The 13,609-nt window shown below is 44.8% G+C and overlaps 1 protein-coding gene across 5 annotated transcripts in view; it reads right to left on the bottom strand.

Annotated features, from left to right (window-relative positions):
- FZR1 (fizzy and cell division cycle 20 related 1) overlaps positions 1 to 13,609 on the bottom strand; it is a 94,048-nt gene that overhangs the window by 56,079 nt on the left and 24,360 nt on the right. The window contains exons 1-2 of one of the 5 annotated variants that reach the window (XM_078669954.1): positions 10,816 to 10,960; positions 395 to 555 (exon numbers count right to left, since the gene is read on the bottom strand). The exons of 2 other annotated variants lie outside the window; for them this stretch is intronic. In XM_078669954.1, coding sequence (XP_078526080.1) covers positions 395 to 463 — 69 coding nt within the window. In that variant the 5' untranslated portion in view covers positions 464 to 555; positions 10,816 to 10,960. Of the gene's footprint in view, positions 1 to 394; positions 556 to 10,815; positions 10,961 to 13,609 lie in introns of those variants that run through there. 2 more of the 5 variants (XM_078669956.1, XM_078669955.1) reach the window with 2 other exon arrangements.

Genomic DNA, 13,609 nt, shown 5'->3' with positions numbered 1-13,609 from the left:
TGTGATGAGGCGAAGTAATAAAAGGCAGGGTGGTTACATATTCAAAATTCTGATGCTGGCAATGAAGTTTTCAGTGACTACTTTTGTTCACCGTACAACATCGTTCCGTGGTTGGATTGAAGTCACTCATTTATAAAGAAAAATACACTACAGCAAAGACAGGTGGCAGACGTAGGATCACAGAGCACGCGACTGTGCAAAACCTGCAGCCTCCTCAGCCATCTACTCTTTTGAACATCCAGTTTTCAATATGCTTGCAGAGCAGACGAGCAGAGGTTTAGCAAGCACATGGAAGCATCAACACCCACCCCAAACTGGCAAACCCTGGCCTGCTCCAATACTGGAGCGAGGCTTCGCACTGCGCGGCCATGCACAGTAGAGTTCTGCAACCTACACAAGGCATTGTGTTCTCGTTCTGGATGTTGATCTGGCGTAGGAGGCGCCTCTCGTAATCCTGGTCCATGGCGAGACTGTGCGGCTGGGGGAGCGGGGAGAAGGATGTCAGCACACCTCAGGTTCTTCTAGGCATGAACACTGAGCCCCAATGTCAGTCAGCTATAACAGAAGAAATACATCAGATGAGAAGTATTGAGTGAGCAGAACAATTCCTACAGAGAAAGCGTACAGCATGGAACCCTTTTGGTAATTGGAACCAAAGTACTTCTTACCATAAGCGTACGAGTGTGGACAATCCTTTGATGTTCCATGACCTGCTTTATTGGAAGGTACAGAGAGACTTCCAAACTAGTGCGGCAGATTTTTCTCTTAATACAACAGAACCAAGGTTAGCGTCACTGCTCAAGCAAAACCGAGAGCTGCTATACCAACTCACAGAAGTTTCTTTATTTAGCTGATCCCAAGTCTAGCACTTAAAATAAAACCTGCGTGAGAAAGTGCTGTTAGTAGAGTGTTACACAAGTACCATTATGTGTGTCCATGCTGAGAATGCAGAGTCTGTGGTCAATAAAGCAGACTCAAGGGAACTTGCAGAAGGCCAGTGACACAGAACTCCAACATGCACAGGTGCCGGCAACAAAGACCCCACTCATACACAAAAATAACCCATGTTCAGCTGCACAAAGGTTCAGTGGGCTTCACTACAAAATATAGAGGCACCGGGAAAGATCATGTACCCAGTACAAGGAAGACAAGCTCACTCACACAACAACACAAACTTAACAAGAAAAGACCCAAACGAAGGCAATATGGATTTGGAAATGTACACTCCGATCCAACTCCAGGGAAGTTACTATTCAACCCTATTTTCTATTGATGTGCGATGCTCTTCCGTTTACTGACTATATTAAATTTACTAACAACCCTTGTACATTTCCAAATTCTTAAATATATTTGAATTAGGCAATGTGAGGTGGTGAAAGTGCACATAAATGCGATTAGAAAAATAAATACATGTGGTTGTGGGGGACGTTTCCAATCTTCCGATTTGGGATGACATGATAGAGATCCCACTGACATCATATCAGGGGCCAATCCCAATGCATCCGGTTATCGCTAGGGAAGCCTATATAGTAATACCTTGAGCCGCGACAAGTACTGCGAGCGATTCATTTCTAATTAATGAACGCTGTCACAGTGCTCTGTTACAGGGGAAAGCTAGGATAGTGGTAACAGCGTCTGCATCCCAAACTGCTACAGGTTAACATTTGAAGTGTGTTAGACAGAGAAAAGGCAATGTTCATGCCATTGGGGATGAAGACAAGACAGTCTCACTATCGAAGCTGTGAGCTAGAAGTGGTTGACACACTGTCACAAATGCCACCTCTGTGCAAGCCATAGTCACAATCTGGAAGAGGACACCTATGCTCCAAGGCCTGGTTCCACTTCTTGAAACATATAAGACCCCACCTGAACCTTCAGTGCGACGCTTTCTTGCAAGTTTGTCTGCACAGGCCCTTGCACAAAGCAGGACAAGCTCGACGCACCTCCGCTCTTCCCCAGGCAACGGAGAAGGGCCCGTGTCAGAAGTAAAACACAGGGCCATGCCACTTCACAACAAAGCAGCCTGGTTCCCATGCCGATTGGATGTCAAAGATTAACGCAGCATGCTACCCTTGCCAACCAATCACAACACAGTTACCAAACCAAACACCTGCAGTGGCTACCTTGTAATCTTTACATCCAAAAATGCTCTCAGGGGGAATGCTGGTCTTGCACATGTGAACTCAGCCCTCAGGGCAGCAGGGGGCGTGGCGGACACTGAAAGGCCAAGTTTACTATTCTAACTCCAGGCCTAGAATATCTGGGGAGAGAGCAACTTTCCCTCAAATTCCAGGAGGCTTATTTACTATTCTAACTCCAGTCTTGGAATATTTTGGGGAAAGTTATACATTCCCCAAGTATTTTTAGGACGGGTTGAAAAGTAGTCATTTTTAGTGGCATAAAGTGAAGCCAGGGAGCAGCTCATGGCAAAAAACTGAGAATACCCACGAGGTCGATGGCGAGCTAGCAGTATCTCAGATTTTGGTTCCAATTAGCTCGTGTATAACTCTTTAGGCCTGTTTGAGAATAAGCAGCTGCACCCCTCTGAAGACAGCACTTTAAACACTGTTCATTCATGTGATGCTTTAGATGCAGACAATGCCTGCTCACCAACTTCTTTAAACTTATTTTCTACTTTATTTCTCTACGTCTGCCTTTGTCTCTTCTCTTTCTATTGCTGCTTTTTCTTTTTTTCTGTACTTCCTTTCTTTCCTTAATTTGCCATTTGTCCCCCCCCCCCCTTTAGCTCATGGTTAAGGCTCGCCTACTAAACAGCACAAGCTGTCTTTAGGTGAAAAGACCTATTGTCAGCTTAAGTGAGCCTAGGGCATACTACTACAAAAGTGCATGTGTTTTCCAGCTGTCTACCTTGTGGATTGTTCCACCTCGTCCGCGCTGAATTGGGCCTCTATCCCACTCATTTGCTTATCCCCCTTGATGCGCTCGCCCTCATGTGCCGCTTTAATTCAGTAGTTTGCCTTTGCCTGTGATCTGTTCTGCGACGAAATACCCTTCCCGGGCTGATTTGTGCGCAATATAAATTAAATGAGCATACTATGCGCGTGTCCTATTTCCCCTCGCTGCCACCCCACCCCCACACTACTTCTGCTTTGCTTTCTCGCTTGTTTGCTTTTCCCCACACACACTCCGTGTTGCTTTCCCCCTCCTCCATCCTCCGATTCTGCACCAACGCTGTGTGTGTTGATCCCACTTACAGTGATTAGTTCACCACCTCGGATTTGCTTAGTTGTGGACAACAAACCAAGTTAGGCAGAAAGTTGAAGTGTTTCCAGTCTCAGCTCTCGAATTTAGAATAGCGTCATCCTGTGTATTCCATGTCAATGAGACATTTATCTTTTAGCGGCAATTCATAAACAAGAGCAAAAGGGCCGTAAATTATGTTGAGAACCCCATAGGTAAGCCTTTCTAGAATAATACCATGTACCTATAATGCTATACTAGAGCAGGACTTTACTCCACGGATGGTGTTTAGATTACCTGCCTTTATGTATTATTATCTAAAACCTGTATTAGTCAGTGGCTCCCAGTGGTTTTTATTAATCAGAACTTACTCCAACTATAGGAAAGTTTGGAAACGCCTGTAGTACCCTAAGTTAAGGAGGTTAGACCAGGTGCTTTTATTTGCATATTGTGATCCCAATAAATACTGGACCAGCTTTATGCGACTCAGACTGTACACTAGAAAAAGTATAATTTGTATGTGTGGTATTTGTAATCCATTGATGCAAAGCCATAGATGGCAAAAACTGTTAAGAAAAGAAAAATCAATACATAACAGAGTGCAGTCCAATAAAAAGCTATAAGTGGGTACAGAATTTGTAGGCCTAAAACACGTCAGACCATAAGCATGCAGGCCCACAATTTTCTGAAGCAGATATCTTTGATATGCAGATTCGTAGCAGTTTCTGATTTTCTTTTTCATCCAGATAGGAAAAGGCCCATGGACATATCCACCTAACCCCCTAGTCACCCATGTCTATAATTCTTCACTCAGCAGAAAGGGGCGGCTCCTACGTTGGAAAGTCGCCCCACTTTAAATCCCCCTAAAGCCCTAGAGATGAAAAATAAAATGGTAGTTCATTACCATTTTATTTTCCATCCCCCTCCTTGAGCTGAGCGTCACGGTGGGGGTGGGGCCGCTGCAGACTGACAGCAGCAGGGAGGAGGTTGGGCTGTCTAAAGCACTGTTTGAAGTGCGCTGGCCGTCTTGTGACGGCCAGCCACACATGCACACTTTAAGCCTCTCAACCCAGCTGTCTTTGGGCAGCTGGCTCAAGAGTCAGTGCAGGCATCCAGTGCGCTGTGGAGCGCAGAGCGAGGCTGCACCCTCCAATCAGGGAACTGCTCACATGCTGCATGTGAGGAGCACCAGGATTGGGCAAGGGAGTTCCAGCAAAGAAGAGGTCCGGAGTGAGGACGTCAAGTTAGATCAGTTTTATTTATATAATATTTTGTGCGCCCTCCCTTCCCGCAGATGGCAGCCGCCACTGCATAGCAGTACTTTAAACCAGTTTATCCTACCTGACAAATAAAGACACATTTCGGCCTCAAACTTCTTTCTATTAGCCAAAAAGAGTCCTGAATCTACGTCAGGTAAGCTTGGCTCCCTGTAAAAGGGCAATATTCAACAGTACTCTCTGCGACTTAGACATTTGAAAGATTCTATAAGTTGTAGCTTGCTGAAACTCACACTTTCACAACTCCATGCATGCAGTGTTCTTGACGTATTCTGGAAAAAACAACTAGATCACTTGGTCACCAGCAATCGGTAAATGATGACCTAGAAAACGTGAATTGGGTACATTTCACCTTAGTCTAGAATGAAGCGACTGCAGTTACTCTGCCTGAATACTCCTCAACAAGAAGTTGGGACTGGGCCATAGACCTCGTTAATCCCAAAGGGAAAATAAGTATTTCAATCAAACGAGATCTACATCCCCACTTCGTGACCCATGAATCATAACCTGGATGTTAAAAGAGCTCTGAGATTTTATTGGCGGATCATTAAGTAGTCATGAAGTCTCCTTTGGTCTGACATTGTTTTGTTCGGAACGGTAATAATGCAAACATAGTAGCTAGATTCATTCTACCCCAAGCTGCAGCTACCCTCCTGTTCATGTTAATAGCAGAGCATACATTGATCACCTTCCAAAGTAATTTTGATTCAGTCTTTGAATACAAATAAACATTTCCATGCTCTTGGCTCTGGAACCCTGTTTGCGGGGGGTACGGGGGCTTTTGGATAGCTGAGGGATCCGAAGGCTTACGACCATAGACTATGTGTCTCGGACTTCCACTGAAAAAGAAGGGGCAAGCTAAGAGCCGCAGGCTGACAAATTTTGGAATCCCTTGTACAAGCATCTGAGGGTTTCTGAAAGCAAAGCCGGGATGAATCGTAATCTGGATTGCAGAAAAGGACTGAATGACCATTATTCAAACAATGGCAAGTAATGGTCCTTATCTGTGCAAGTATCATTGACTGTATCTAGAATGTAATGGCATTGTTTAACCCAGCTATATGTGGAGAGTTCACCAACTACAGTAAGATCTATTGGCTATGGTGACAAATCAAGAAAATCTAACCCCTTCTCCAGTCGACACCATTCCAAGCTTGAAGCCACTGCAATTTCAATACAGAGAATCAGCAGGAATCCCATTTCGAAGCGTTAAACTGTGGTTGTCTAAAGGAAACCAAAGTTAAATGCCCAAAAATCCCAGCCTTTGGATGGTAACTGTATGTGAAGCATTCACATTATTCTTTGCTGTCATGCTCTGAGAGTGTTTTGAGGGGGTACAGAGCCAGCCACGTTTTGTTGGGCCTGCAGCTCAGAGAAAGGAGGTTCTTCTGCTCCTTTACAGGATTATATATCTAATCAAGGCTTGAATGGACATGCAGTGGCTGAACAGAATCATGGCACACTGAGTTCATTTGATGGGCAAGTGTATGTATGCAGTTTCATGCTTGTGTAGACATTTACTGTGAAGTTTCAATTTATAGGGCGCCCATTTGCCTTGTGTAACAGGGTAGCTTCACTGTGCCTCTCTTTACACCTTGACGACCATCATCTGAAATTCAGACAACTCACTAAAGGGTGGTAACAGTTGTGTTTAACCCGTTGGCTGCTGCCGTCGGCCAACGGTCGTCGCGAGCACTACCTTGGTAGTGCTGCGTACGTCCGTCGGCCAACGCTGCCCCACCCGTTTTTCGAACGTTCAGCACTGGAGCTAAACGTTCGACGCAGCCAACGGGTTAACATGAAGCGCACACTACTCAATGACATCCCAGCTTGGCGGATGCACTGAAATACAATCCAAATAATTAAAAGAAATTGCACGACATTGAGAGGAAATACTTTCCGAAATGTCGGAATAGTAATAAGGTTTTAGACAAGAACAAAATATATATCCTCTTTATCTTACTTTGCTCTCAATCGGGAATGCAAGCATGTAATGTCTAAATTTTGCCTTCATCCCTCTTAACACACAACCTGAATTTTACCGTCCTACTCCATCTGTGTTTCCTCTATGTTGTCCTTTTACACCCTCTTGCATCTTATGTGCTCAACCACGTACTCTTCAGGGCATCATCAACCATAAACTTCTTCACCTGATCCACCACGCTTCCTGGACGTCTCATGCTCTGTCACTTTTCTGCATGACTTCATGCCCTACGTTTATGGTCCTCCTAATTTTGTTTTTAAGGCATTGGTCATCTGATTATCCATAACCCTCCTCCAATAAAAAGAATCTACTCAATGGCCACTGTCCATCTGCATTCTGGGTTCACAGTTGTTAGGTCACTCCTACCCTAGACATTGATGTCGTTTGAGGAAAAAAAGATATGCATTTCTTGCCCACAATGTACTGTCCTCTCCGGTAGAACAAAGCCACATTCTAGGATCTATAAAGCTGGTGCACCACACTATGATTGACAATTGGACTACAAATGTCCAGTTTCACACACTAAAGCAGGAACAGAAAGGTCAGTATACCCAGCAAGTGTGATGACGTGCCATTTGACAATTGAATCAGGAGCCCAGGTTGTCCTTTTACGAAAGCAAAACCCAGATGTCAGACATGCAAGCTCACTGCTTGTGCCCAATGTGTGCATGTGCCAGTCAGTGGCGTAGACACCGCGTGGAGGGCGGTGATTTTCAAAAAGTCTGCAACCTCGGGTAATGATGAAAATGTAAGGAGGGTCTCAAGATGGAACCCAATATTTATTCTGACAATTTTTAAATAAGTTCAAAGGGTCAACAACATCATTCTTTTTAAATTTACAGAGCACCAATACTTCAAATAGGAGCTTGCACTCCTGTGAACTGATTATAGGAGGCAAAGCAAAAGCAGACTCAAACAAGGCACAGCCAAAACGGTTCGATAACAGAAACATATACCTGAACAATAGACAAGGGGATTCCAGAGCCATAGTGATTAGATTGAAGCATGACATTCAGGAATCTGCTCACGACAATCATGAACATTTTTAAAGCTTTTGTGTCATCTCAGGGCAGACTACTTTGCTAAAAAATAAGCATACATTATTAATGAAGAAGCTATGGAGCTGGAAGTATCAGGGGGATAACAAGAAAAATAAGCAGGCTCTACAAGACAAACAAACTAAACAAATGAAAAAAGTAGAAGTTGTAAAGCCATGATGAAACTCAATAAGCTATATATGACTAGAGAGCTTGACAGTAAGAGGATGTGGACTGTACTGTTAAAACCAATAGCCATGCCGCCCAAGAAAACATCTGTGGAATCAGTATGTTTATGTGATACAGCCAGGTAGCTGATGCTGTACCTACCGACTTGTACAACCTGCTGTTATTCGGAAATGTAACTTCTCAATCTACCAACACAATTCTATCTGAAATCAAAGGGGCGGCGGGCGCCACTACCAAATATAGCACACCTTCTACATTGAGAACATCACTATCTTTGGTATTTAAGAACAAGGTGGTAACACCCAACTCTACCAATGTTCCACATCTTTACTTTATTATTCAGCAGCGATTCTATAGGGAGAATGTTTATAATCTTCAGGCGCTCGTCCGTCCCTTATTGTACCTCTGTGGCGACATGTTAAAAGCAAAGGCAACAGGAATAAATACAATCAAGGTGTCTTGTACAGTGCTCCTTAGCAGCCAGGCCGGCTTAAGCAGGCATAAGCATCCCACATATACCCAACATTATTGCTATCCACTAATAAATCTTAAAAGTTCAGCACTGCATCACCATTTTTGACATCTCCACCAGCTACATCTCTTTCCATTAAAAGCTAGAATGCGTGGCAGAACTCCCAAACTTCCTGTTTTGCGAGAACTCAAAGAATTATATTAGACATTATGACAAGCCTTCAAAGTTTAAACTACTCAACAAGGATTTCACAAACACTTAACAAGTTACCGAATCAGATTCAACCCAAACTGGTGGCTAACAGAATTCCAGTGCCATAATATCAATTTGCACATGAAATGGTCCGGTGATCTCTGTCCAGTCAGCACCACAACATGCTTCCCTTGACGACAGCATCAGCACAGGGCAAGGAGTGTCTATAAAGCTACTCATCTGCCACCTCAGGTTGAAACACAATGGTGGGCATGGTAAAGCTCAAGTCTGACGCGGAACAAGTTGCCACATTTTCCAATCCAAAAGAACAATCCAAACAGTGAATGTCTAAGACCAGAGTCTTAGACAACAAAGTCGCTTTTGCCAGAATGCACTTAGCAAACAAAGCAAAACTGACAGCTACTACGTATAGGGTCGAAACCGAGAGCTACTACATGCCGGATCCAACCAGGTTCATCATTCACCCCAACTTTTTAGCCATTAAGTCTGTCCACTGTCATCAATATATTGGCCTAAATTAGGATCTTATAATAGCCAAACTTAGTAGATACCCAAATGACCAATGAAATTAAGCAAAGCAGCTTCTTGAAAGTACTCCATAGCAGTAGAATACATGTAAAAAAAACAACTCAAAATTTAAGACTAGAGAAAGAGTTGTCTAGTACTGGGGGGCCATAAAGAGAACTGGACTACAGATGGTTTCTATACAAATGCCAATGTAGCAAGAGGCAATCTATTGCTCTTTGTGGACAGCTAACTAGTGTGCTAGGCCAAGGTAAAACAGACTTAAAAATACCCGCTTATACACGAAGTAGAACCACTCTTCAGACGTGATAGATGATCTGAGGGAAAAAATATCTCAACCATGAAATAAGTTACATTACATACATTAGCACCCTACTGGAGGTAGGCTTCAATATACATCTCTTGCAAGGCTCAAACCCAATCAATGCACTGCTCGGTTTGTAAAAGACAAACCTTAAAATCAAAGCTCCATTGGAACAACCGTGATCCACCAACTTAAGGTTCATGGATCGTTCACTTTCTGAATACCAATAATAGTCTGCAGGGAATTTCCAGTGGCTACTGTCACCTTTTAGACCTGTGGGCAACATTCATTAATCTCACAGGCATTTCGTAAAATGAAGAAACGTGGCATTGTCCAAACACACTTAGTGACAAAAGATATCTGTCAAAAAAGTTACACAACCAATATACTTCTTAATAGGAGCAGCATTTAAGACGAAAATGAGTATCGAAACCACGTATCGATACAGATATCAATGAAGATAAAATGTGTCAATAACTTAAACATATGTCAGAACAATCCATCTAAATTTAGAAGCATACAATGACGCGACAGACAAAACGATGACAAACTGGTATGGGTCCCACAATGAATGAATAAGTATTTGTAAAGGTGTGCTACGGTAGCTGTACGTGTGGAAAGAGGGGGCACTGGCTGCATCACAAAAATAAAATAGGTACAATGAAGCAATAAGCACAAAGGGATAACGAAACCCTGGTTGGGGGCGTGGGACGGTAGATTACTGGGATTTGACAGATTGTTACGTACGTGCGGGTATCTATCTATACTTAACAAACATGCCTGGAGACATTCTGTACAACAATGGAGATGTCAGGTTATTTAAGTGTATACATATAGTGGGGTATTTATACATGAGTATTACCTGTCACTGCAACAAACACTTTTACATTACGGAACACATTTTCTCACTAGGTTGGAGTCGGTGATTTCCATAGACCTATAATTTGTAATCAAGTGCTTTAATCAAGAATAAACTCCAGATCTCCAGGTCCAAGACAGCAAATCTCCCACGACTGTGTCTGTGGTGGGGGCATAACAAGGGGAAGTAAGGAACAGGGCACCTAAAAGGAGATGGTCGGGAAAGGAGGGTTAAGGGGCGCGCAACACAATGCCAAACAAAAAGGGTGATGGTAGTGGGTCACGGGACAAAAGAAGGGGATAGAAGTGGGAGACGTCGCTACAAATTAGGTGATAAGGTGGAGGAGCATTACAATAAAAGTGGGTGTCACGGGGGGTGGGGGGGGCGAGAATCGGATAGGTTTGTGATGGGGCGGGGGCTGCAAAAGAGGAGTGTAAACAGACCATGGGGGCGACGAGGCAGCTGCATAGGCAAACAGGGCATCAGAAGGGCGTTGATGGGCTACAGGATAAAAGGTAAACCTTATAAAAGGTGGCTTGATGCTGTATCTCTCCACAGCCGCAGTCGGCAGGCTCCTCTTCCTGTCCCTGCAGGCTTGCTGCACCACTCTCCGGCAGGCCCCTCTACAACCCTCCCAAAATAGGCCTCTCTGTCCAGCACCAGTCTCGTAACCCCCTGCATATTACCATGCCCCTCCCCGCGCGCCCGCCGGTGCACCCCGGCCGGGGCCGTGAACCGTTCCCTGGGGTCTCACCTGCGTCCCTCCGGGGGCCCCCGTTCCTCCCACAGCCCGCTCTTCTCCTCTCTCCGCACCCCCCGCCACCTCCGGCCGGCCTCTCACAATATGGCGGCCACAAGTCGCCCGTCCCCTCCCTCCTGCCTCCGCGGCGCGGAGCATCACGGGCCGGCGTGACGTCAGGCTGTTCGAATGAATACAAACCTGGGCTGGAGGCCGCGCTCTGTTGCCAGGCAACAGGGATCAGAGCAACACCGGGGCCAGTGGTCCAGAGCATCCCTCGAGCCGGGCACCTGTCGCAGCACAGGGGGCACAGGCAGCAATGTGCCCGGGAATCTGAGGACGGGGACGCTCGGCACTGCCTGCAGGACACTATGAATGGTGCAAAAAATACTAAGAGAGTGCGGCACACAGCAAAGACGGATTCAACAATATCACACTAAATACTGAGGGGCTTATTTACAAGCCTCTTGCGCCACTTTTGCGTCGTTTTTTAACAAAGTGACGTACGGGTGGCGCACAGGGCTTGTAAATAAGCCCCTCAGGGGCTTATTTACAAGCCTCTTGCGCCGCTTTTGCGTCGGTTTTTTAACACGGGAAAAGTGACGTACAGGTGGCGCATGGGGCTTGTAAATAAGCCCCTCAGGGGCTTATTTACAAGCCTCTTGCGCCACTTTTGTGTCATTTTTAACATGGGAAAAGTGACGTACGGGTGGCGCACGGGGCTTGTAAATAAGCCCCTCAGGGGCTTATTTACAAGCCTCTTGCGCCACTTTTGTGTCGTTTTTAACATGGGAAAAGTGACGTACGGGTGGCGCACGGGGCCAGGGGCTTATTTACAAGTCTCTTGCGCCACTTTTGCGTCGTTTTTTAACTTGGGAAAAGTGACGTACGGGTGGCGCACGAAGCTTGTAAATAAGCCCCTCAGGGGCTTATTTACAAGTCTCTTGCGCCACTTTTGCGTCATTTTTTAACATGGGAAAAGTGACGTATGGGTGGCGCACGGGGCTTGTATATAAGCCCCTCAGGGGCTTATTTACAAGCCTCTTGCACCACGTTTGCGTCATTTTTAACATGGGAAAAGTGACGTACGGGTGGCGCACGGGGCTTGTAAATAAGCCCCTCAGGGGTTTATTTGCAAGCCTCTTGCGCCACTTTTGTGTCATTTTTAACATGGGAAAAGTGACGTACGGGTGGCGCACGGGGCTTGTAAATAAGCCCCATAGCTTTTTATTTTTAATATAGTACACACATTTCCCAAATGTGCTGGAGCGCTTTACAGCAGACATGGCATTATGGGAAATGATAGAGCATTCAAAATGACTAAATATTACAAAAAAATAACAAAGTAAGGTTGAGAATTACAAAATGGTAAAGCAATACAGAAAAAAAAATGGTATGAGAAATATGTACGTGAGTGAAAAGGTTGTAAGCAACTGATAAATGGAGGAAGTGTAGTTGTCTATGCCAAGATTAGTTGCAGTTTCTTATCTAAAATATCATTGAAGGAGGAGGAGGGCTTTCAGATCCATTTTGAAAGTCACCAGCGAGATGGTAGTGCAAAGGTTTGGAGGTAACAAGTTCCAAATACTGGATGAGCTACCCTAGAAGGATTGCGCCAGTTGTTCCCTTTTGAAGTTCGGGTGTTCTAGCAGCAATGTTTTGTCATTTTGTAATGGTTTTGAAGTGAAGTGAATTTGTACTTGTAAAGCGCACTTATACCCCAACCGGGGTTTCCTGGCGCTGTACGCATACCGCTGTGGAACCCTTCCGGCTTTTTCCCTGTGAAAAGTCCATTCCTGGGCACCCCCAAGGTGAAGCCAGGCATCCAAGCGCTGCTGGGGCCGTTGTGGAGATTAAGCAAGCTATTGCCCAGAGTTGCAGAGTGGGACCCATGATTGGAATCGGCACCAAGGCGAGAATTACCAGGTCCGAGGAAATTGAGCCCAAGACCCGCCGAGGCAGGAATTGAACCCTGGTCCCGGCCCAGAACTCTGCATCAGGGTCTGCCGCTCTAACCATTGAGCCACACTTCTCCAGAACCTCTTGACAGACTGAGTTTGCCCTCCAGGTAACAGGGAATGGATGTGTGTAGAACCTTATGGGTGATGTAAGCGGTCTTGTATAAAGCCCTAGTTTCAGTTGGCAACCAGCCAAGTGTGACCAGCGTAGGTGTGATGTGGTCATTCCTTTGGCCTTGAAGATGAAGCGTGCTGCAGAGTGTAAGATCGTAGGGAATGGTGAAACAGTATGGAGAAAGAGAAATGAAGGACAGGACACTACTTCATTTAAGAATATGGTGGACGTTTCCAGGCATGGGCTTTTAATCTAAAATGACAACACACCAGGATCAGCTGGGAGACACTCATGATTTTTAAATCAAAACTATTATGGGGCTACCTAGAGGTGGGTGAGGCAACAAATTAACATGGAGAACCGAACCAGATTCAAGCCATGGCTCTGGCTTGCGTCTTAGAGCCCATGTGCGAGTCAAGCCCTAGTTTAATCGGTAAATCATACGACAAACATCATGTAAAATATGATAATGTCTCTTCAAAATAAAAAATAAACTGTATTTCTTTAACATGTGGAAGCTTAGACATGAAAAATGTACATTATAGCACTGTATTGAGAAGAACTTATGAAACATTATAGTTTTTAGATGTGAATTCGAAACCATTCCTGCCATTAATGAAGAAACAGGCAAGATGGTTGTCATGTGAACCCTGCATTTGTCCCAGATTCTGACAGACAGATCAAAATTATAGTCTATTAAATCAAACACAATATGTTTTTGTCCAGCTGGTATTCT

Source organism: Lissotriton helveticus, chromosome 12 (genome assembly GCF_964261635.1).
Source record: "Lissotriton helveticus chromosome 12, aLisHel1.1, whole genome shotgun sequence".
Classification (NCBI taxonomy): domain Eukaryota; kingdom Metazoa; phylum Chordata; class Amphibia; order Caudata; family Salamandridae; genus Lissotriton; species Lissotriton helveticus.
Note: the sequence above shows the minus strand (reverse complement) of the source record. Positions and strands in the feature narration are given on the sequence as shown.